Source organism: Gobio gobio, assembly GCF_949357685.1.
Source record: "Gobio gobio genome assembly, chromosome: 10".
Lineage (NCBI taxonomy): Eukaryota > Metazoa > Chordata > Actinopteri > Cypriniformes > Gobionidae > Gobio > Gobio gobio.
This window is the reverse complement of record NC_137116.1, coordinates 22938484-22964597: the sequence shown is the minus strand read 5'-3', so window position 1 is coordinate 22964597 and position 26114 is coordinate 22938484. Positions and strand designations below refer to the sequence as shown.

The 26114-nt window shown below is 38.1% G+C and overlaps 2 protein-coding genes across 10 annotated transcripts in view; one reads left to right on the top strand and one right to left on the bottom strand.

The window, feature by feature from the left end:
- Nucleotides 1-178: 178 nt before the first annotated feature.
- nudt18 (nudix (nucleoside diphosphate linked moiety X)-type motif 18) lies at nt 179-24800 on the bottom strand. Of its 5 annotated transcripts, XM_079826551.1 has the most exons (5): nt 24622-24731; nt 23691-23870; nt 19900-20106; nt 2744-2957; nt 179-2651 (listed from the first exon to the last, which is right to left on the bottom strand). In XM_079826551.1, the coding sequence occupies exons 2-5, from the start codon at nt 23847-23849 to the stop codon at nt 2038-2040; spliced, it is 1194 nt and encodes a 397-aa protein (XP_079682677.1). In that variant the 5' UTR covers nt 23850-23870; nt 24622-24731; the 3' UTR covers nt 179-2037. The 5 variants fall into 5 exon arrangements, with proteins under 5 accessions (XP_079682677.1, XP_079682675.1, XP_079682676.1 ...); XM_079826549.1 differs by lacking the exons at nt 19900-20106; nt 23691-23870; nt 24622-24731 and adding exons at nt 9910-10068; nt 10283-10429; XM_079826550.1 differs by lacking the exons at nt 19900-20106; nt 23691-23870; nt 24622-24731 and adding exons at nt 9910-10068; nt 10367-10423.
- Nucleotides 24801-25034: 234 nt separating this feature from the next.
- Nucleotides 25035-26114, top strand: part of adam9a (ADAM metallopeptidase domain 9a) — a 127393-nt gene continuing 126313 nt past the window's right edge. For all 5 annotated transcript variants that reach the window (XM_079827908.1, XM_079827910.1, XM_079827907.1 and 2 more), the window contains exon 1: nt 25035-25667. In XM_079827908.1, coding sequence (XP_079684034.1) covers nt 25586-25667 — 82 coding nt within the window. In that variant the 5' untranslated portion in view covers nt 25035-25585. The remainder of the gene's footprint in view (nt 25668-26114) is intronic.

The following is a 26114-nucleotide window of genomic DNA, read 5'->3' as shown; positions in this document are numbered from 1 at the left end:
ATTTTACAGCCGAGCAAATGACTCGTCCAGCGTTCATTTGAACGGGCCGTAAATATCAACTCTGCAGCGGATATTAATATCCGAACAATAGTGAAACACTATTTAACAGCCAGGTAACTTAGATCGGCAGTTCAAGACATTAAATTGATAAGCACATAACACCAGAACAGTTATCTTTGAATACAAACGGAACTTTATTGATTAATCTAACACATCAAACTAATATCTAACATAAACACACGCACTCGCACATTCACACGTTGCAGAAAGGAAGAAGGTGAGGAAAGAATAAGTTCTAAGAGAGAGAAATTATGAAATCCTAAGCAATCTATGCATTTATGAAACTTGACCTGAAGAAACCATTGATCAGTAATTTAACCTCCTATCGTTTCTTAGGCAGGGTTATTACATTTGATCTAATGCACCAGTTCAGCTCGGAATCAAGAGGCATTACTTGCGTTTTGTCTCGTGTGTCGTCTGACAAAGGGGATCCCCTTTTCCTGGCTGGACAGGGGTTTTCCCGGATCTTTGATTCGCTGAAGGTCTGGTCGACGTCTGGGGAAGCCAATCACGTGGCGTGTTGGCGGCTGGATGAAAGTCTTGTGGGCGTTGTTTGAAGTTGGAGCGCGCTGTTAGAAACTCGTTGTTGAGAGACTTTTGCGGCGAAACTTAACAGAACCCGAGACTTAACGGAAATAAAATAAACTTTAAGTAAAAGAAAGGAAAGTGAGAGAAAAGCAGATGGCCTGAATGAAATCGTTGTTAACCCATTTTCTCAGATGTTGGTCTGTCACGATCGTCAGATCGTCTCCTGGGAGCTCTCCGTTCAGAACTCACTCTGGTCAAACTGCTAGGACTGAGCTCATCTCTGAACTGCGAACAGGCCGCGAACCAGCTCGAACCGAACTGGTTGTGACGTGAACTGGAAACTGAACTCTGAACTCAAAACTGGTCTGAACTGAACTCTTCGTTCGTGTTCTGAGATTAAACTCAAATATTTGCCCATCCCCTGGATGGGTTCTGGCCAATTAGGCTTCAGGGGTGACTGTGTCTCCACCCCTCCCACAAAATTGGGTTATCTTTAGAATTTAGTTTCCTGCTCTTAAGCAGAGAGTAAATTTAGACCTAATTTCTTACTATAAGGACATGATCAATTCTATAAAGATTTCATTCAGCTCATCTGTTGGATTATACCCATACGAACACACCAGTATCAAACATGATACATTTTCATCCACTCATTCAATAGTTACATAATTGCATGAATTGGGAGTAATGTACATGCATAATAGTCACATGTATCAGTTGTAAACACACTAACAAGTTATGTCGAAGGCTATTTGAATGAAAGTCCAATAATCAGCGATTTGGTGCACTCATGTAACAGTTTCTGTGAGCTTGCTTGGAGTTTTAGCTGTCACGTGGAGTTCTTTTACCGCTCATTGAAAAGACATAGATCTGGTTTGTTTCTTTGTCTTGTGTTAACACAACAAGTCCTCTGTCCTTTTTGTGTACGTTTGGTCATGAGTTCATAGGAAATTGAGTAATTATTAACTAAACTAGTAGCTCCGGGCAGAATCGAGCCTCCATCTCTCTCGTGATCGATGGTCCATTTCCTGGGGTCTCTAAATTGGGCTTTTGTGAAAAGGATGTTAATTTGATCGAATTATTTGGAAGATTAACTCATCTATATGTCTGCATCCATAATTGCTACATTCGTTACAGAAGTTTGGAAATTTAAGTCGGGAAAAGTATGGATTTTTAAAAAATCTTTGGTAATATCTATTGCTCATTGGCTACAAGAGTGTTTTGGTGCTTCATGGATCAGTCCGATGAGCATCATTTTTTTCTCTTATTTACACAGCCAGGACTATGTACAAACAATAATTTTTTTTCAGCACACACTTTTTAATTACATTTTTCCCTTCATACTTGCTAAAACATTAACAAAGTTTATAAACACCACAAATAGATATCACACCTAATGCCTAAATGATCGACATCACAAAGTTTAAGCTGAGAGAAGCTATTTTTTGTTCATACACTTTGAACAGGCAGGACGGACCCTTCTTGAATCTTCCGTAGTATCTCGGTCCTCAGCCTCTGATCGGTCACTTCATGCCATCTGAAACAATCATTCTCTGATTTCGGTGGACTGCTAAGATCGATTTCCTCCTCTTCCTCTTTATACTCCAATAGCACAAGAGTGTTTAAACATACCCCATCAGTTTTACCAGGAACTCTGCCATTGTGCTGCACTCCCAAAATTCCACATGTATTCACACTTAGCTGGTCATAAATGGAGGGCATGCACTTCTTAATAAATTTTTTGGGGGTGAATGCAAGAGTTTGTGCTTCGTCTGAGACCTCAACAGGAAGCTGGAAGTTGTTGCTCAGCAACAACCATAAGCGGTCACTGTTACCGTTGCCGGTGAATGCCAGAAGAAACCTTTGACAGACGACGTCACAGGGTAAGTCAACAGGCTGTAACATGGTGAACCAGGGACTTTGGCAATACTTTATCCCAGCGTCAATGAGGGGGAGAATGTCACGTTTACGGAGTGCGAGTTTTCGAGGTAGACAATCACGATCGTACCACTGCGCTTGCAGCGAGTCAGCGTTTTCTTGTTCTGGCATCTTCAGAAAGCCCCCTAGTGAATCGGGGAGGCAATGAGAGAACCACTAAGCAACTATGTGAGAATTATATAAACAAGCAAATTATGAAACATTTACAATATCTAACCTGTTTTCTCAGCAAGAAAAGTAAAGCGGACCCAGTTTGGCCCTTTTTCTTGAATCTGCAGCAATGTGATTGGCTGACAGTCTATTCCTGCCTCCTCTTTGACTTCTCTCTTTAGGGCTTCTACAATAGTTTCACCATCTTCCATACGACCTGCAGGGAGATACCATAAGCCACGACACACTGCCTTTGCCTCCTGAATCAATAACACCTCATTCTGTGAAACAAAGAGACATGCACAAATCAGCACACCTTAGCCCTATTCTGACGTTAATTGTTTCTCATGGGGTCGTATGGTATTTTCATCATTTGATTTTATTGCCATCCGAATTCAGGATGTCAGTGTTTTTCTCCCACCACCTGAGTAAAAGTCCCCAGCCTACTGTTACCTACTGTTTTTTGACAAACACCAAGGTTGTGTAGTAATTTAATTCCTGTCCGAATCGACATCTCTGAGTTTTCAAGAAGAGATCACTTCAAAATTCACTGTTTATATCCTTTTTGACCCCTGCAAGGACACTGTACAGTTGCGCTTCACAGTAATTTGGATGCTTTTTAAAGATCTAGCTTTTATTACTGAAATGCTGGAAAGTATTTCCAATAAAAATATATTTCATCACCACTCAATAGAGAAAGAGAAGAAAAGCATGTGAACATTTGAAATGGGCCGTTATTACAGCAGCAATTATATATGTTAAAATAACCAAGCAACATTGTTTTACCTCATGTAAATAAGAGGCTGTAACATCTTATTTCTGCTCATTTCCACATTTTTAAATTACATCCTTTATTTTGAGATAAAATACAAAACAGAAAACCATTTTAACTATAATGCGCCTATATCTTCCTATTTTTTAAACAGATTTAAATAATAATTAGGATACTCATTTCCTATTAATAAATTAAATATAAATGTATTCTTATTATACCAAGCAAATGACATTTTATTTACAGAGGCAGGGTTTTTCCTGGCTCAAAATGAGGCGGTGGTAAAATCCTGCTTGGCCCAGCCGACCCGCGGCTCGCGATTTTGCCAATTAATTGTAAGTTTTAGGGCTGTCATACATTTTTGTGTGCTTCAATCATTAAATAATTATGAATTTAAGCCCTTTTAAGTTTTCACTTTGCAGTGTAAGATTACAGTTAACACCTTTAAATATTTATTCAATTCAGTAAATAACTGAAACAATCACAACAAACTGGCAAAATAAAAGGGTTATAAATGTATCATTCATATATTTCATCACTAGAATATCTATACGTATGTATTTGTGGAACTAATGGTCACTCTTTTATTTGTTAAACACAATCCAGAATCCAATAAGTACACACTACTTCATTATAGAGAAAACAATAAATGAATACAAATATATAATCATAAGGTATGACAAAAATATATATAAGAAAATTGCAATTCCAAAAAAGTAATTCTGGAAAAAAATATGTGGGCTAATTTTATAAAATCTAAACATGTACAAGGTACAAATTACTTTGTGTTCTTATAAAATACATTTATGAAAAACAATTTATATTATTAGATTTATATATGAATGTAGATAATTATATGGGCCTACATAAATAATATCAAATTACAAGATGTTTATTGTAAACGTAATGTGCAGCTTTGTAATGGGGCAACAAAGATATGATAGATACGAGAGAACAAGATTGTAAGGCTTTTAATAATCTTTCAGCGCACATACCTATGAAAATATATGAAACGCTTCCAAACTGAATGCGCTTATGCACATCCCGGGTGCAGAATGATGCGCTTAAAGCAACATGAACATGGAGTCAGAGGCAGAGCGCAGTGAAGCGAGAGTGCGAAAAGTTCACGCACGGCATAAAGAGAAGATGAGTGTTGAGCGCACAAATCCTAGTCTATAATGTATATCTGTCTAACAGTTTACAGATTATTTGTTTCTTCACAGTTTTAAATTCCAGTTATTGTGCGTGTGATGCTAATTAATAGTCCGTGTGTTGTCACCCGGTAGCGAGTACAACATAGTTCAGAAACCGCTTGATTAACTCCAGCACGATAAAGTCATTTTATGCAAACAGCCATTTATCTACAGTCAGATCAAGTATTATAATGAATATATCATCTTGGAGTGAGTTTTACCGTGCAGCTGCTGACTGTTGTAAACGACGCGACGGGCAGTTTGAATGCTGAACGGAGAATGATTGACAGCTACAGCAGAGGGAAGATGAGTTTCCGTGAACTTTAACATAACGATGTAAATATTATTCTGTTCCTCACATTCAGCTATGGAATGGCTTTAGATGACTATGTACCAGCAAATCATAATATAATAATGATTGCTGAAGGATCATGTGACGATATATTTCCGATGATTAATTATCACGACAGGCCTAATCTGAGCAAGTGATTGCCTGTCTGAATTTTGTCGACAGACGCGGCACGAAATTTGACGGAGGCGGCCGCCTCATAATTCTCTATGCATGAAAAACCCTGAGAAGACGATCATGCTAATGACCACATGAGCAACGCATTCCCAGGTTCATAGGATCACAAAACTTGCTCCTCCCCTGTGAATAAGTCGAAATCCGAATGCACGAGTTTTATCACTGATGTGTCATGCTAATTTTTTTTTTTTTTTTACAGACGCCCACATGAGAAACAATTACCATCCTAATAGGGCTTATGTGTACATTCAATGCCCGGCATACAATTTCTTAAACAACCATGTAGGAAGACTCATCATGGAAAAGACTTTGGGAAATAAAAGAGGTGCATCAATTTTTGGTCAATGCAAGAGTCAGTCAAGCACTCTGTAAAGTCTACTCCAGCACATACCAAAGATTTTCAATGAATTTAAGGTCTGGACTCAGGGGTGCCAATTCATGTGTGAAAATTATTCTTCATGCTCCCTACCAACCATTCTTACACAATTTGAGCCTGATGAATCTTGACATGTCGTCCCCTTGGAATTATAAGGTTCTATCTGACGTTTTTGTCAAAATTGAGTTATTCACATATTCTTATTCTGTGACAACTTATTTACATTATGGGATGTTTTTTTTTTTAAGTTGTGTACATTTTGGGACTTTTTATTGAAAAACAAAAAGGTTCTATCTACAAAGTCGAACTCTGACTTGGCTCTATAAGGTTCTATCTGCGTGAGCCAATCAACACTTCGAATGCACAGAAGAGGACCAATCAGGATAAACTTTATAGGTCGTGTCGCCAGCTTTTTACTTGACAGGAAAGATTGCAGACACACAATATCTGTGAGAATTATGGCACACAACGCAAAGTTTTTAAGAAACCTCAAGATCGACAATTTTATTGACGATCTTGTCAAGGACAGCAGCCCGAATTCCAGGCATCATATAGTCAGTGAATCATTTTTCAATGATTATTAAACATTATGAATTAATTTGCTGAAGCATGTCTGTTTTCTTGCAGTTTTAAAAGTCTTAAAAGGTCTTAATTTTTACAATATTAAGCCATAAAAGGTCAAATAGTCAACAGTTTAATTGATGGGGTCTTAATTACAACAATAAATGTTAGCATGTTATTTCAGCCATACTGATGTCTAGAGAGAAAGCCATTTTACCTGGCCCACTTTAGGTGGAATAAAATCCTGCTCAGATGTATTACAGTAGCTGCTTTCTGTCTAAACAAAAGAAAGATTAACAATTTCTGCAATAATGTGTTTAATTACCCACCATATTGGTACCAAAAATTAACATCTGCACTGGACAAAATATTTAGACCTACCTTGCTTAATTTGAAATGTCCTAAATACATGGAAGTACTAAAAATATGAAATAAATGTCATAGAAAGGATAACATTTTACTTTCCAACACATGTTGAGACATTGTTACAACATTATTTTTATATTTAATGTTCAAATAATGTTTTGGCAGATAGAACCTTATAATTCTAATCGAAAAGTGTTTTTTTAGAATTAGAAGGTTCTATCTGCATTTGACCCATTCCAAAAATCCCCATTTACAATTTTGAGAGGATTGTGATATTGTATATTTAGAATACATTTAGGGTCCCTGTTATTTTCATGTTTGAAAGAAACTTGTTCCCCATATAAATTTTCCTATATGTAATGCAAAAACTTTGAAGCTCAATATCTCAAAACTGCTCAGAACGCAGATAGAACCTTATAATTCCAAGGGGACGATGTGTCTTCCTACATGGTTGTTTAAGAAATTAAAAGCAACACACATCAATTAAGGTTAGAAGAACTGTTGCCAAACATATAACACGCTAGAATAACAAAAAACACTGCAATAATGATCCAATCATTGACTCTTAAGCATTTGCCAAATTAAATCCAAACAGGTGGGCAGTGTATATTATATATGTAGCGGTTACATATATAATATATGTATTATATATGTATATAATATCGCTCGTCTGCATGGATGCATGTGGTTCTGGGCATTACATACACAGATACACATGACATCATATTCAGAGCGGATGGAAAAATAAATAATGCTATAATTTAAGCCTGAATGATTTGTGGTTAGTCATTTGTTTACATGCTACAAAGCCAGAGCTACTTTTCTCTGTATAAGGAATGGGTATGACATGACATACAATGCAATTCCCAGCTAAATCCATCCTGACAGCTCTAAAATATAAGTCATTATTAGATTTATCAAAGCGTATTTGGGTGAAGTTAAAGGGTTTGGGTTATGGATTTTTTGCATTTTCTTTTTTATAAAATAAAGTTACATAGCGTAGCTGTAAAGATGGTGAAAAGAAATTGTACACTAGTCATTTGCGAAAACATCTACATAGCCTAACTGCTTGACAACCCTTACAAGCTCCAAGCCACAAATTATAAATTTAATAGACATTATTCTGAAAGTAAATTCTTTTGGAATTAACTGGTTTATCAATTACTATAATGCATGGGATATAATTGCAAACAATTATAAACAAAGGATTAAGAATTTAGGGGTTTGATAAATTTAACAATTTACAGTACAACAGATGAATCTGCTAGATTAGAAAATATATTAGAAATGTCAAGTACACCGACCAGGCATAATATTATGACCTAATATTGTATTGGTCTCCCTTTTGCTGTCAAAACAGCCCTGACCCGTACAGGCATGGACTCCACTAGACCCCTGAACGTGTGCTGTGGTCTCTGGCACCAAGACGTTAGCTGCAGATCCTGTAAGTTGCGAGGTGGAGCCTCCATGGATCAGACTTGTTTGTTCAGCACATCCCACATGCTTGATTGGATTGAGATCTGGGGAATTTGGAGGCCAAGTCAACACCTCAAACTCGTTACCGTGCTCCTCAAACCATTCCTGAACCATGTTTGCTTTTTGGCAGGGCGCATTATCCTGCTAAAAGAGGCCACAGCCACCAGGGAATACCGTTTCCATGAAAGGGTGTAACCTACCTGATCTGCAACAATACTTAAAGGGATAGTTCACCCAAAAATGAAAATTCTGTCATCATTTACCATAAAGTTGTTCCAAACCTGTATGAATTTCTTTGTTCTGCTGAACACCAAAAAAATATATTTTGAAGAATGTTTTTAACAAAGCAGATAACCCCATTGACTACCATAGTATTTTGCCCCTTACTATGGTAGTCAATGGTTGCTCTATCTGCTTGGTTACAAACATTCTTCAAAATATCTTCTGTTCAGCAGAACAAATAAACGAATACAGGTTTGGAACAACTTGAGTGTAAGTAAATGATGATTGAATTTAAATTTTTGGGTGAACTATCCCTTTAAGTAGGTGGTACATGTCAAAGTATCATCCACATGGATGGCAGGACCCAAGGTTTCCCATTCCAGCAGAACATTGCCCAAAACATCACACTGCCTCCGCCGGCTTGCCTTCTTCCCATAGTGCATCCTCAGCAAAGACCAGGCCATCTTCTTCCATTGCTCCGTGGTCCAGTTCTGATGCTCACATTGGCGGTGATCATGGGCACCCTGACTGGTCTGCGGCTATGCAGCACCATTCTTAAAAAACTGCGATGCACTGTGTATTCTGACACCTTTCTATCAGAACCAGCATTAACTTCTTGAGCAATTTGAGCTACAGTAGGCTCTGACCCAGTTGTCAAGCCATCACTCTTTGGCCCTTGTCAAACTCAGGCCTAGTCCACACGTACACGGGTATTTTTATAACCAGAGTTTTTCCTCCTCCGTTTTAAAAAACAATCGCGTCCACACAAGCACAGTTTTAAAAAAATCTCCGTCCACATGAAAACGCAAAACCGCGCTATGATTGCCTGCTTGATTTCCACATGGGTCCCATCCACGGCACCGATGCACTGAGGGATGCCATGGGCTCAGTGAAACCCTTCTACAAGTTTACTTTGGAATCAGTGACACTGACATGTAACTGTAGGGGCAGGGCTCAAGTGGACTGAAGCTTCACACACTTGCCTTACTATGTTGTATTTTTGTATTCTGGCGCCTCTGTTCTGCAATACAATGAGATAACTGCGCATGTATCTGTATGTAATAAGCGCTGTTAGCAGAGTTATTAAAAGTTACGTCTGCCATTGCATAGACTCCACTCATGTATAAACAAAAGCGATAACGGCGCACAATCTGATGTCAAACAAAGGAGAGAACGGCGCACATTTCGACTTAACAAGCCGAAATCTCCGGTTTCACCGTCTACACGACAACGCTGTAACCGGAGTTTCTAAAAAACTTCACCCTGGCCGGAGTTTTCAAAAAAGTCTGGTTTCAGTAACCGGATACTGCGTTTGCGTGTGGACGAACAGCCAAACCGCATAGAAAAAGCTGCGGTTTTGAAAATACCCGTGTTCGTGTGGACAGGGCCTCACTCAAATCCTACACTTTTTCCAGCTTCTATCACATCAACAAAATGTTCACTTACTGCCTAATATATCCCACCCACTAACAGGTGCCCTGATGAAGAGATAATCAGTTTTATTTACCTCACCTGTCAGTGGCCATAATGTTATGCCAGGTCGGTGTATCTTTACTACAGCAATTTAATTAGAATTGTATTTTACTTGTAGCCTATTCTATGTATTTATACATATTATCTAATGGTCGAGCCTTTAGGGTAGTTATCTTGCTGTAAAAATTAATTGTTATATGGAAGGATTTCATAAAGTTTTCGATGTAAGGTTTGCACAACACTAACTATATAGCAATTCTGACATTACCTTGGAATTGAAGATGACCGCACAGACCGCAAAGCATGTGTTTTTTCGTGTGACTGGCTTCTTTTGTTCAGGGACTAAATGAAGTTCGGTCATCTCCAGTCCCTCTCCCCTCAAAACCCTCTCCACCATCTCCATGATGAAACGAACCTGAAACAGACGCTATAAAGTAGAAATAATTTGTATTAATAATGTGTAGGCCTATAGATCTTTAACTCTATTTAATAAATGTGGTGAGCGTTTTCTCTTGGATAGCGTCTGTACAAACAAACCGTAAAGCAACTTGTCAAACCTGTTCATTAGATGCTCCTCACACACAATTCTAAAAAGCAATGTTTGCATAAAATTCAACACCTACAAATTATGTTTAGCCTACCTAGTGTTACTTCGGCTCGTGACTGCCAACCGACGTCACAAAATAGCCTATAATATATATAGTATTTAAAATATAATGCCTCGCCTTCTCGCGCACATCGCCTGACACTATAATCAGGATGAATGACTTTCCCTTTCGAATTGAACTGATTCCCGTTTCCGGATTTCTCAACACATGACGATAGAAATAACTATTTGGACTATCCTGAAAAAAGTTAAGACACTTAGATGTTTTGGTAAACTGTTAAAATATAGGGTATCTAGGCTACATAAAATGAAAAAAAGTTAAGTGCAAGTGTTAAAGTTAAATCCATTCCAAGCAAAAGGTAAACAAACCCTGAGAACCCAGATTATTTCCTCATTGTTTAGTCCACATTATGAAATTATTGATTTTATAATTGATTTTATTTAAAATGTTATAATGTTATACAATGATGTTAACCAGATTTCTTATATTAAATATCTAAACATTTTAAATTATCATACATATAAAGTCATGTATCACAACTTTTTTCTAATAGCATTCATTTATTGATTGATATAGATAACTATGGTAAAATGTTACAAGAGTGCTATGTGTATGTTATAAAATGTCTCTAATGCCCAACGTCCTTTTTCGAGGAGCATAGTTTTAGCATACTTTTAAAGAGAGAATTTATTACAGAAATAATATACTTTAAAAGAATATCGGTCACAGTAGCTGTAATGAGCGTGCACAAACAAACAAACAAACAAACAAACAATAATTATATTCTTTAATAATTCCAAACCAGAAAACAGGAGATTACAGGAGAATAACTTAAGTGAAAGTGACATAACATGAAGCCCTAGTATGTAAACCCATACTCGGAATTTGTCCTCTGCATTTAACCCATCCAAGCCGGAGCAGTGGGCAGCCATTTTGGGCACCAGGGGAGCGTTAGGACTGCCCCACAACCACATTAACATTGACGTTTTAGGCAATTTCATGCTCCCAACTTTGTGGGAACAGTTTGGGGATGGCCCCTTCCTGTTCCAAAATGACTGCGCACCAGTGCACAATGCAAAGCCAATAAAGACATGGATGAGTGAGTTTGGTGTGGAGGAACTTGACTGGCCTGCACAGAGTCCTGACCTCAACCAGATAGAAATCCTTTGGCATGAATTAGAGCGGAGACTGCGAGCCAGGCCTTCTCATCTAACATCAGTGCCTGACCTCAAAAATGCGCTTCTAGAAGAATGGTAAAAAATTCCAATAAACACACTCCCAAACCTTGTGGAAAACCTTCCCAGAAGAGTTGAAGCTGTTATAGCTGCAAAGGGTGGGAAAACTCCATTTTAAACCCTACAGATTAAGAATGGGATGTCATTAAAGTTCATGTGCATGTAACTTTTGCCAATATAGTCAAGTCAAGTCACCTTTATTTATATAGCGCTTTTTACAATGTTGATTGTTTCAAAGTAGCTTCACAGTGTTAGACAGGAAAATAATGCAACAAAATTTGATTAGGCTGTACAGCTGCTCTGGAGAAAACGGTGATGTCATCCAGCTCATTTCAATTATCATATAGTGACAATGCGGGCAGATCAGTAATTTAGTTGAAAATTTAATTGAATATTTAGTTGAAAATTTAGTGTCCCCAACTGAGCAAACCAAGCCAAAGGCGACAGTGGCAAGGAACCAAAACTCCATCAGGTGGCATAATGGAGAAAAATAAACCTTGAGAGAAACCAGGCTCAGTCGGGGTGCCAGTTCTCCTCTGGCCATCATGCCGTGTCGGTGAGGCAATTATTAGATAGGGATATTCGAAAGATCGGAGTCATCAAGCCGGAGACGGGTTTATTGAGGATGCTGTGTCGGTGAAGCAATTATTAGATAGGAATATTCAAAAGATTGGAGTCATCGTCCTGGACACGTTTTATTGAGGATGCTGTGTCGGTGAAGCAATTATTAGATAGGAATATTCAAAAGATTGGAGTCATCGTCCTGGACACGTTTTATTGAGGATGCTGTGTCGGTGAAGCAATTATTAGATAGGAATATTCAAAAGATTGGAGTCATCGTCCTGGACACGTTTTATTGAGGATGCTGTGTCGGTGAAGCAATTATTAGATAGGAATATTTGAAAGATCGGAGTCATCATATATATAAATATATATATATGTGTGTGTGTGTGTGTGTGTATACAGTATATTAACTTTTTTAAATTTAGTAATGAACAACTCTACAGTTGAAATTTAAATAAGGTTCAAGATGAATATTATAAAACATGCATGGCTATTTATGCATTAGAGCCATAACCTAGCAGTTAGCACACATGCAACAGACACGTTGAGCATTGGTTCTTCATGTGGAAGATGCAGGTTCAGTTCTGGTCTGCGTAATTGTCCTGATCTCTACTAGAGTGGCAGAGCATCAATATTAACTTTGAATAGGCAGAACAGACCTGTCTTTAATTCTCTGTATTATCTTTGCCCTTAGGCTCTGATTGGTCACTTCATGCCATCTGTAACTGTCACTCTCCAACGGTGGTGGGCTGCTGATTTCAGGCCTGCCCTTTGAATATTCCAATAACACAAGCGTGTTAAAGCAGATGCCATCCGTTTTCCCTGGTATTCTCCCATTGTGCTGCACTCCCAGAATGCCACATATAATAACATTTATGAATGTGAATGATGAAGGTATGCACTCCTTAATCAGTCTGTGCGCAGCCCATGAGATGCATGTTTTAACTGAAACTTCAATAGGAAGACTGGGATGAGAACTGGCATTATTATTGCTCAGCAGCAGCCACAGGCGGTCCTCATCACTGGTGTCAGTGTTACCACTGCTGGAGATGAACGTGAAGAAAAGTCTTTGGCAGATAACATGACAAGGGAAGTCAACAGGTTGTAACACAGGAAACCAGGGATTTCGGCGATATTTTATTCCAGCATCAATTTGGGGCAGTATGTCACGTGCACGAAGAGGAAGTGGAGACTCACGATCCCACCACTGAGCTTGCAGGGATTCACCATCCGCCTCTGCCGTTGTCTTCAGAGAGCCCCCTGGTGGCACAGTGAGAAAAAAATGTTTTTCCTGTTAGTAAAGTAAATAGGTGCCTAATAAATGAGCTACTTGGATAATTAATTTTAGCATTGAAAAAAAAAAAAAAAGGAAACATAAGTTAATATTTTTTTTAGTCATGTTACGAACATTAAAGGAAAGAATGTTAGGCAACCACACTGCAAATTGATTTAGTTTTTTCTTCGCTATATGTTGCGATATCAAAGATTACTTGATTACTTGAATAGCTCTATTTGCGTGTTCATATACAAGAACCAACTCAAACCGTAAAGTGAACATATAAAAAAATAAAAAAAACACTTTCCAATTAAATGTGCAATAAGCAAATTCTGAGAAACGCTGTTGAAAGTAGATCGGACCGAGCACCAAAACACACTTTATATACACTCATGAGGGTAAATACACTCATGAATGGGGAGGTGCCTGTGTTGCATAAGTTGCGTTCGACTTCAGCTGGATGTAGCTGATCGGCGAGCAATGCCGCTTGCAGTTGGGGGGGAGTTGAAAACTGTGTTTGCATACTTTATTACAGATGAAGTGAATTAAATGCAATATTTGTAATGTATGTACTGCATAATACAGTGTCAGTATGTACAAAAATAAAGTAAAGCATAAGCCTAAACAATTTAAATACCAATGAAGTGGGGAATGTTTTTTATCAGTTTTATTTTGATAAACAACAATATAACATCGCGACTACATAAAAAGAGCTTTACTGCATGCACTGCTTTAAGTAAGATGTCAATTGGTCTGCGGAGCACTGGCATGAAGTTGAACAAACCTATAGTGTGTTTGAGAATTTGGGGACGGAGCTATCAAGATAGGGGTGTGGTTCTTTTTGGGTAAGGGCAAGTTTGTTTTGGTGATTTTAATTTATCAACAGTGTTTCTCAGAAATTGCTTATTGTTTTCATAGGCCACATTTCAAAGAAAGTGTTTGTTTTATTTCTCCATATCATTTTAGATAACTTTTATCATTCTCAGGTTTGTTAAATAATTTGCCAGGTCTACTTAGGTAAATGGAAACCCTACTTAAAAGAGGTTATTCCACATTAAGCAAGTCACAGTTCTCAAGCAATAATGGGAGGAAGAAAGATGAAAAGCATTAAATGGTGCAATGTTATGCAAAAGGCATGAAAGCAACTATCATAAGATTTGTGAGTAATTTACAGCACAAGAGATAACTTGGTCAGATAACGTTTTAAAGAAAGTTTCTGTCAAAAAAAAAAAACTGTATTAAAAGGACAGCTATAAAAAAGCCACTGTTGAGCAGCAAATAGGTATTTAAAGCTGTTGGTGTCTCTGGAGTCTCAAGAACCTCTCCATGCAGGCTGGCAGTTGTGTGTAAAGTTGGATTTCAGCCACCTGTAACCAAAGCTCACAAAGTGAAATGTTTACAGTCGGTGCAGAAATACATGAAGACTCATTTTAGTTTTATTCACTGACAAATGCCGTACTATAACGGATGGTCTAGATGGATTTCTGGATGATTGGTGAGTGGCCACCACGTTCCAACGAGACGTCAGCAAGGAGCTAGCAGGTGATGATTTATGCTGGAATATTGGAAAGTGAGATGGAAGGTTCCTTTAGGGTCTCTGAGGGTGTCAAAATGACTTCTGCAAGATATGCAAGTATATAAGACCATTTTCTGCTATGGTATAAGAAGGATAGTGCCTTCTGAAATAAAAGGATTTTTATTCAGCACAATGCACTATCCCAAAAAACACCACAGCAATAAAACTGTTTGAAAATGTATTTCTATACCCATTGTAAAAGTTTCTCTGTGAGTTAGAATGAGCTGCCAGCCTGCATGGAGAGGTTTTTGAGACTCCAGAGAAACCAACAGATTCAAATACCTGTTTGCTGCTCAACAGTGGATTTTTTTTCATAGCTGTCCCTTTGATGCAATTAATATTTTGACAGAAACTGTCCTTAATAATCTGACCGAGTTCTCTTGTGCTGTAAATTACTCGCAAATCTTATTATAGTTCAATAATCTCCATTCAGTTTTCACACAATATTAGTTGTTTTCATTCCTTTTGCATAACATTGCACCATTGCATGCTTTTCATCTTTCTTCCTCCCCTCATTGCATGAGAACTGTGACTTGCTTAATAATATAGAACAACCTCTTTAAGTAGGGTTTCCATTTACCTAAGTAGACCTGGCAAACTATTTAACAAACCTGTCTGATATTGATACCAGTTATCTAAAAAGATGAGAAATAAAACAAACAAACACTTTCTTTGAAAAATAAAATCTGAAATGTTTATTGTACTGAAATCCTACTGGTATAATAATTTGGAACACAGTGTATATGCACTGCCAGTTTCTGAGTGAAGTGCGGAACTATGTGCTCATTTACACGTGCTCACAGTGTTTCAGTCTCTCAGAGCGGCTGATTCACAGTAACTAAGCCATTCTGAATCGCTGAAACTCTGTATTAGGAACTACATGTGTGTAAATGACGTGCTTCACTCTGTAACCTGTAGTACATAAACGAAACAAAAAATAAGCATCCTCTCATCCTTTCAACTGCTTTTATTTTCAGCAAACCTAAAGCCACAATATGTAATTTTTCGCAGCTAGTCATTTATTCAAAACAAAGGCATAGATGGATGACGCCTTGATTTTGCGGAGCTTTTATTATGCCACAGACGAGCGCTTCCGCTTCTTCCGCTCATGCGTATGTGGGGTAACAGCGCTGATTTATCATATTAGATACATTTGAGTGTGTTGAAAGTTATGTTATAATGCTACTCTGTGCGTTCGCTCGGCAGCTACTATGAGACACTTGTTGCACACTGCAGTAAGCTAGATCGAGATTAGGCATGGTAAAACATGATACTTGCAGTACATCAAGAAAACGAGATTTAAACAATAAAACAAACTGTGTTGAGCTATATAACAATTATTATTTTTCTGTCTATGAATGTATTCAAACAGTTGCTCACCTGTCTAATAAAACAAAGCGTCTTTGGTGTTTCCATGGTTTCTACAAAATAAAACCAGAAATCGAGGGTAACGCAGGTATGATGTCATTGATAGGCGACGCATGGACACGGTCAGTGTCCTGGTTTTAAATTGCTTATTTCGCTGGATTTATACATTCTTGGAAACATTTGGAATCATGTAAGTACACAAGTCAACAAAATATATAACAATGTTCTAGTGGTTTTTGGATATTTTAATCCGAAAATCTTACATATTGTGTCCTTACAGTAACATGTAAATAATTGTATGAACATAAAATATTCAACAACTAAAACATAAACTTTCAAAAAAGTTTCACAGACATGTGACAAACAGAAATGGAATAATGTGTCCAGTTAGTATCTTGTGAGGCCATCAGCTGCATTAAGTGCTGCAGTGCATCTCCTCCTCATGGACTACAGGTGCTGGTATATGCTGGTTATATTCATTCATTACACACAGACTGATATATTTCAAATGTTTATTTATTTTAATTTTGACGATTATAACTGACAACTAAGGAAAATCCCAAATTCAGTATCTCAGAAAATTAGAATATTACTTAAAACCAATACAAAGAAAGGATTTTTAGAAATCTTGGCCAACTGAAAAGTATGAACATGAAAAGTATGAGCATGTACAGCACTCAATACTTAGTTGGGGCTCCTTTTGCCTGAATTACTGCAGCAATGCGGCGTGGCATGGAGTCGATCAGTTTGTGGCACTGCTCAGGTGTTATGAGAGCCCAGGTTGCTCTGATAGTGGCCTTCAGCTCTTCTGCATTGTTGGGTCTGGCATATCGCATCATCCTCTTCACAATACCCCATAGATTTTCTATGGGGTTAAGGTCAGGGGCGAGTTTGCTGGCCAATTAAGAACAGGGATACCATGGTCCTTAAACCAGGTACTGGTTGCTTTGGCACTGTGTGCAGGTGCCAAGTCCTGTTGGAAAATGAAATCTGCATCTCCATAAAGTTGGTCAGCAGCAGGAAGCATGAAGTGCTCTAAAACTTCCTGGTATACGGCTGCGTTGACCTTGGACCTCAGAAAACACAGCGGACCAACATCAGCAGGTGACATGGCACCCCAAACCATCACTGACTGTGGGAACTTTACACTGGACCTCAAGCAACGTAGATTGTGTGCCTCCAGACTCCAGGACCCTGATTTCCAAAGGAAATGCAAAATTTACTTTCATTAGAGAACATAACTTTGGACCACTCAGCAGCAGTCCAGTCCCTTTTGTCTTTAGCCCAGGCGAGACACTTCTGACGCTGTCTGTTGTTCAAGAGTGGCTTGACACAAGGAATGCGACAGCTGAAACCCATGTCTTGCATACGTCTGTGCGTAGGGGTTGTTGAAGCACCGACTCCAGCTGCTGTCCACTCTTTGTGAATCTCCCTAACATTTTTGAATGGGTTTTGTTTCACAATCCTTTCCAGGGTGCGGTTATCCCTATTGCTTGTACACTTTTTTCTACCACATCTTTTCCTTCCCTTTGCCTCTCTATTAATGTGCTTGGACACAGAGCTCTGTGAACAGCCAGCCTCTTTTGCAATGACCTTTTGTGTCTAGCCCACCTTGTGCAAGGTGTCAACGGTCGTCTTTTGGACAACTGTCAAGTCAGCAGTCTTCCCCATGATTGTGTAGCCTACAGAACTAGACTGAGAGACCATTTAAAGGTCTTTGCAGGTGTTTTGAGTTAATTAGCTGATTAGAGTGTGGCACCAGGTGTCTTCAATATTTAACTTTTTCACAATATTCTGATTTTCTGAGATCCTGTTTTGGGGATTTTCATTAGTTGTCAGTTATAATCATCAAAATTAAAATAAATAAACATTTGAAATATATCAGTCTGTGTGTAATGAATTAATATAATATACAAGTTTCACTTTTTGAATGGAATTAGTCAAATAAATCAACTCTTTGATGATATTCTAATAATATGACCAGCACCTGTACACCATTAGTCAGTTTAGCCAGTTCTTGCTGTTCTTCCATCAAGGCACTTGCAAGTTTCTGGACATTGCTGGGGGGAATAGCCTGAACCCTCAACATCCAATTCAACAGGCATGCTCTGTGAAATCCAGGCTCATCGCTGGCTATCATATGGGAGAACACTGACATTCCTGTCTTGCAGAAAATCACTCACAGAACGAGCAGTATGACTGGTAGCATTGTCATGCTTGAGGGTCATGTTCCTGGTGTAACTCAGGCAGTTGTTATTGCCATGCCATCCTGTACTTGTCCCGCAAGTATGATATTTTTGATGTAACAATCCTGTGCAGGTGTTGTTACACGTGGTCTGCCACTATACGAGGATGATCAGCTGTCCTTTCTGTCTCCCTGTAGCGCTGACTTAGGTGTCTCACAGTTTGGATATTGTAATTTATTGCCCTAGCCGCATCTGCGGTCCTCATTCCTCCATGCAGCATGGCTAAATCTTGTTCACGCAAGTGAGCAAGGGTGGGTATCTTTCTTGGTTATCACCCTGGGTGTCTTTCTTTTGCTGTAGTAAAGTCCCTCTAGTGACCTAAGCTTTTATGACGACTGCAAACTTAATTGCTGCCTACCATCTGTAAGCTGTTAGTGTCTTAAACCGTGTCTTACACCGTATCTACAACAGTCGCATCACACCACAGCTAGAAGCTGTACAGACTGAATGTGACAAAACAACAGTTGCAAATCCATTTGCCCTTCATACCAGAAGTAGCGCGAATGCTTGAAGTACGTCAGAAATAGAACGGCTTCAGTTTACCATCAGAAATTTTTGTTTGCGTCACGCTGCATTCAGTGTAAACAGCATCATTGATTATTATGAGCTCTATTTACTTTTGTTACATTGCTTCGCTCACATCTGATGTAGACACGGTGTTAAAGGAATAGTTCACCTCAAAATGAACATTTCCTGATATTTTACTCACCCCCATCTCATCCAAGACGTTCATGTCTTTCTTTCTACAGTCGAGTTTTTTGAGGAAAATATTCTAGGATTTTTCTCTACACCATTGACTTCCATGGCAGCTAAAATGTTGAAGGTCCAAATCAATGCAGTTTCAAAGGACTTCGAAGGGCTTCAGAGGCTCTGTGCGATCCCAGAGGAGGAATAGGGTCTTATCTAGCGAAATTATTTGTCATTTTCAAGAAATAATGAAAATGAATATATTTTTTAACCTAAATTGCTCATCTTGTGCTGCTCTGTGGCTTGCCAGTGATTGCGCAATCACATCGAAAACAACACACTAGACGTAGTAAGCAGAAGTACCACCCCAAGCAAACGGGTTATACATTTTTACCAGTATAGTAGGACTAAAATATAAACACTTATAATAGGTTTACCATAGTGAAAGAGAGTAAAGAGATTTTTGGAAGAAGAATTGAAGATGTATTGTCTCATTATATAAATTTTGTTAATTTTGTATTTATAATATATATCTATTATATGAGTCTATTTATTTAATTAATATCCATTCAATTTATTTAATTCTATTTATTTAATTGCAGCCTGGGCGATTTGACAATAAGCCATATTGTGATATCATCTTTATTTCAATATATAACGTGCAGTCCTAAAATCAATCATTCAATCGAACCTGTTTCCTCAGCGAGGAAGATGAAGCGAACCCACTGTGGCCCTTGTTCTTGAACCAGCAGCAGTGTGACTGGCTGGCAGTCTATTCCTGCCTCCTCTTTGACCTCCCTCTGCAGTGCCTCTACGATGCTTTCACGTTCTTCCATACGACCTGCAGGGAGGTACCATCTGCCATAACACTCTCTCTTTGCCTCCTGAACCATTAACACTTCCTCCTGTGTAACACAAGGAAACACAAAACTGCAAAATAAAATAAAAATGTTTTATGTTTGGTGAAGTTTACATTAATCATGGGTAGTGGAACAAGTGTTTAATACATTTACATGTACATACTATAAAGTTAGGTTAGGATTAGTGTTTGGTTTATGTAATTGTGCATAATTTACAGTTATTACTATAGTAACTACATATAACGTGTTTAACAAGGGCACTGCAAAATGAAGTGTTACTGAAATATTTAGCAATTTTTTTATGCTACAAAACTGTTTTGGCATGTCAAAGTAGTTTTTTAAACAAGATAAAAGCAAACTTATCTATATCTAAAAATATGTGTCATACATGCTGATGAACTGCCATAATAATACAAAAATCGATATTTTAAGCCATGAATTAAATTAAATGAATTAAAGGTAGGGTAGGTAGGATTTGGTTAAAAAACTTTTTTTCCAAATTTGTTTAAACTTTCTTTATATATCAATACATAATTAAACTGTAAGTACTCAGAAAAAGGAAGTATACAAATTGAGTGTCTGTAGACCTCTCACGACTGTTTTAAAGACAGCTCATTATTTCCATTCACTCCACCTTCTCCCTTCTGGGCTCTTTCCAAAGCCACGCCCCCAAAACACATGAACGCGCTACGCCGACCACGATCAGCTCAGCTGAAAGACGCATTATTTACCTGAGGCGAGCGGAGAAGAAGTGCATGTAGTGACATCATGTCAGAATCACATGTAATAAAAAATCTAACTTTATCATTATGAATATAAACAAATAAGATGTCTTTTAGTACTCACTATCAAGCTAGAATAACGATACTGGTAAAGTTTAAAATACACACACAACACAGTGTCTTCGACACACACAGATACAAGATAAAAACATCAACATAAACATTGGTAGAGTATATAAAAACAAACCAAGGGCCGAAATAAACGTGCAGGTAAAGTTCCCAGTGAACATGGTAAAAGAGTTTAGACAGAGGGTAGTAGCTAAAGCTAACTTAGTTCTAAAAAAAAGTTCCTGGATGCGGTGTACTAGCTTTTACACATGCATATTTTGTTTATTATTGATTTTGTTATCTTAAGTTATATTTTGCGAAATTCAACACGACAGCGATCAACTTGAGCTAGGCATATTGAGTATTTATCATCTCTACTAATGGTTCGCTAAGTGTATAACATTGTAACTTTATGCTAAGTAATGTTATGTTAGCTATATTAGGCAGCTACGTGTGCTAGTGAGACATGCTTCATGAAAACATAAACCAAAAAAATGTATAATCAAAATGAAAGATTACCTGTCCAGCAGAAATACAGCCTCTTGAACTCAAATTAAACGGGTGCGCCAGGGTTGCCATGTTTTCACAACAAAATCTGCCCAATTGCTACTCAAAACTAGCCCAAAACAAGCCCAATCGTGTTTCTCCGGTCCCTCCGCGTTTGGGGGGTAAAATATGTCTTTTTGGTAGGGCTGCCTGCTAAAATTCGCAAATCCCAGGGGCAAAATATCACATAATTGGTGTCGCTTCAACCCACGGACATGAAAAACAGCCCGCGGCAACAGTGTTTGAAGTAGCCCGACTTGGCAACACTGGGGCGCGCGCATATGGGCAGATCCTGGAGCAAAAGCGGTAGCGAGAGAGAGTGACAGTCGCCCAAGCCAATCACTTGTTTCGGCCCGAACGAAAATAATGAGCGGTGTTTATTGCAGATTAAAAAGTCTAGAGTCACTCGATTTTTATACTCTCTTTTTCAGAGTACTTAAATTTGAATTATGTATTGACATATAAAGAAAGTTTAAACAAATTTGGACAAAAGTGTTTTAGATCATTCTTACCTACCCCACCTTTAAAGTCCTCATGAAATCAAAATCAGTCTTATTTACTTTGTTAGCCCACAGTACAGGTCTTAGGGTGAACAATTAATCCGTGCAAGTTAATACACATAAAAAAATTGTTTGCCGTGGTAATCTTTAATCAAAATCTGAAATGTAACTTCCGGTCTTGAATGGCGTTCCCTTTCCGATGCCGACTATGCGCCGGCTTGGGTTTGAATATCCTTAACCACTCCCCTCCAACCGTTAATCTGCTATGAGCGTGAGATGGAGAGGAGGAGTGCTGAAGTGAAACCCTGCCCTCTATTCAATATTCCGTTTCGCTTGGAAATACGTCACAGCACTGAAATAAAATCAGTTGCAACTTCCGGTTCACTGGGACTTTAAATAAAGTATATTTCCCAAAATTTCAGTTGTGGGCAAATGTGTGTCAGTGGCTTAACTAACAGCTAAATAACCTTGATAGTTGAAATGTTAAATAATAATGTAAAAAAACAAACAAAAAAAAAACAATGCTTTCATTTGATTGATCATATATATATGATCAATCATCCGGTGGCTTGCCTTCTTCCCATAATGCATCCTGGTGCCATGTGTTCCTATGGTAAGCGACGCACACGTACCCGACCATTCACATGATGTAAAAGAAAACATGATTCATAGTCCAGTTCTGATGCTCACGTGCCCACTGTTGCCGCTTTCGGCAGTGGACCGGGGTCAACATGGGCACCCTGAATGGTCTCCGACAGATATGCAACAAACTGTGATGCACTGTGTATTCTGACACCTTTCTATCAGAACCAGCATTAGCCTCTTGAGCAATTTGAGCTACAGTAGCTCGTCTGTTTGATCAGACCACAAGGGCCAGCCTTCGCTCCCCACGTGCATCAATGAGCCTTAGCCGCCCACGACTCTGTCACCGGTTCACCACTGTTCCTTCCTTGGACCACTTTTGATAGATACTGACCACTTCAGACCGGGAACACCCCACAAGAGCTGCAGTTTTGGAGATGCTCCAACCCAGTCGTCTAGCCATCACAATTTGGCCCTTGTCAAACTTGCTCAAATCCTTATGCTTGACTGTGGAATATTTAGTAGTGAGGAAATTTCACGAATGGACTTATTGCACAGGTACGACGCTTGAATTCACTGAGCTCCTGGACATGGAAGGGATTGGAACACCTGAATTCAATGATTTGGAGGGGTGTCCCAATACTTTTGGTAATATAGTGTATTATTATTAGATTATAATATATTAATTATATAATAAAACGAGAATTCATATTATACCTGAAATGTAAAAAAAAAAAAATTATGTATTGAATATATTAAGCATATCAAACTTTCTCATGGCTGGTATATGGATATCTTAAAATGACTGTGACGAGAGTGTTTTTTTTTTTGGTACAAATTTATTTCATACTTCATATATATTTTAAATCTAACTTGGCTAGCAAAAAATTACATATATAATATCTGGATAATGTCCAGAATGACCAAGAGTCCTAAATGGACACAATACTGGCTTATGTAAAGTGTAAGAGAAAACCACCTTGACTGTGTTGTCTTCAGTTTTATGCCTTGCTAGCTACCAAACTACTTCTTTGAGAAATGTCATGCTCCTAGTGAAATTGTACAGCTCATTAGTGGAAATAATTAGGTGATGTTCGACAGGGGGCTGACTGTAATAAGTGAACATTGGAGAGAGTCTAAAAAAGACATGCAATAATGACATAATCTTTACCTTTGAGTTGAAGATTACTGCGCTGACAATGTAACACACGTTTTTCCTCAGTGTGACAGGTTTCACTTCCCGGACTGAATCAAACTCTCTCAACTCAAGTCCCTCACCCTTCAACATCTTCTCTAAGTTTTCCTCCAATAATTTCGCCATTGAGTCCATGTTGAAGCTGCCTTAATTCCACTATACAACATAAAGAATATGATTATCAAATCATTGTTCTGTTTCAGATCTAGTGGCTGCCTACAGAGACATGTTTAGGAATAATCAAACTTAAAATCCAAAGCCTGATGCCACTGAAGAACCTATAAAGTTCCACACATGTTATTCTCTATTTCTCCCATATATGTGACCCTGGACCACAAAACCAGTCATAAATCGCACGGGTATATTCGTGGCAATAGCCAACAATACTTTGTATGGGTCAAATTATAGATTTTTCTTTTATGCCAAAAATCATTAGGATATTAAGTAAAGACCATGTTCCATGAAGATATTTTGTAAATGTCCCACCTTAAATATATCCAAAAAAGTAGTAATAGTAGTAATATGCAGTAACAGTTTAAAACTGTTGGGGTAACAACTTCATTTAGACAACTTCACTTCAAATTTCTCTATATTTAGATTTTTTTGCACCCTCAGATTCCAGATTTTCAAATAGTTGTATATCGGCCAAATATTGTCCTGTCCTAACAAACCATAAATCAATCAAAATTGACTCTTATGACTGGTTTTGTGGTCCAGTGTCACATTTGTAACTTACTAGTACTTAAAGAAATCAATGATCTGCAGAACCTCTGCTGTCAGCTATTATAACAACTGTTCAGTAAAAGATTTACAAGGATAACTTTCGATACACGTCCATTACAACAGTGGCTTGACCACAATGCTTCCGTAGTTTAATAATGAGTATCTATAAAGGAATGAAACTAACCTGGTGTTTGTACGAAAAGTTAGCAAAGCAGGATACATATATGCCGTGAAGCAAGTTAAGCATTGTTATTAATGTTTAACTTAATGCATCTACATTCATTTAAAAATCCTTCTACCTTTATACTAACCAAATACCAGTCGCCATAAAACAGATGATAGATGTGACTAAAAGGAAGCATCGGTTGTTTGAGCTCTCGCGATAATATGCGACACTTATCTGGGGACCGAATCAAATTACATTATTTGTATGTTCTTTTTGTTCCCTTAATATTTTAGTAATTTCTGTTTCCTTGGTGAGAATGAATATACCGACCTTACTCAATTATAATTAAACAATGGTTGTTTTTAAAATAGAAATACGTCGCAGTTATTTTCGTTAGAAAAATAGTTAAATGTATGTATAGTTTTAAGACTATCCCTAACTCATCTAGCAACAATAACATACAAAGAGTTACAGTACAGAGTACAGAGTGTATTATTTTTTAATAGTCGTTAAGAGTGGCTATTTTTGCGGGCGGGTGAAAGTAACGTTAAGTTAAATGCGCGTACAAATTAGTGTTCTAGTGGTTTGCATTGACATAGCAGGCCAAAGTAAAGGGTTAAAAAGGGTTTCGTGACGCATGCTCAGTTTCGCCCTCTACAGACGGGGCTCATTGGAGATGCAAGTCTGAGCGAATTGCCTAATCCATTTTAAACAGAGAACTGAAACGGTACCATTTTCTGAAATACAAACACAGCCTGACCAGCGAGCTGTGAAGAACTGTTTAACAAACTTATTACAGAAGGATAAAGTGTTTCAAAATGACCAGGTAGCTGAAACTGTGCGGTATTTATTATTTCTCCACGGGAACGTTATGTGGAGAGGGCTTATTGCCATTGCTTGGAGGACAACGCCTGGATAAGGAAAAGAGGGCTACATTTGAGGTTACTTCGGAACGGCATTTGAGTACGGATACTTTACAGACATGGTTAATGCAGTTTGTTCTCGTTTCGTTCAAAGCGCCTTTATGTGGCTAATGCTTCACGCGCTCATCGACTGCAGTGGAGGTGAGAGAACAGCGACAGTCCGGAGCAACCGACACCATTGCAAGTCATAATGTCCAAAACACCAGTGTTTACTGTTTGAATGTATTGGATAGGCACCACTAAGAAAAGCTGTTTTAACATGTATTCCTTAAAGTGTATTATTTATTATTATTTTTCAGTTCCACTAGAAACTATAGAATAATATATAGAAACTACCCACTAGAGAAACTATTTATTAAATATTAGAAATTATTCTAATTACTAGCATAGTCACTAGTAGCCTATGTATCTAGTATTCATATTTGCTACTATTGTTACCTGGTAACAAACGGAAAAGTTTGTTACTGGAAAGCTATGGAGCTCTATTAGAATCTGTTGCCACTTCCAACTAGTATGTCTTCCTAACGTTACCTATTTTAGTTTCACTGTCAACTATTCATATGCATACCAGACTCGTATATGTTGCAA

Excerpts from the sequence above, each read along its gene's own strand:
- nudt18 (XM_079826551.1), bottom strand. The coding sequence starts at position 23,849 with ATGGACTCAATGGCGAAATTATTGGAGGAAAACTTAGAGAAGATGTTG. Across the intron at positions 2,958-19,899 it reads GCTTCATCTTCCTCGCTGAG|AATGAGGTGTTATTGATTCA; the intron begins GAAACAGGTTCG and ends TTTGTTTCACAG. Across the intron at positions 2,652-2,743 it reads TTTTCTTGCTGAGAAAACAG|GGGGCTTTCTGAAGATGCCA; the intron begins GTTAGATATTGT and ends CCGATTCACTAG.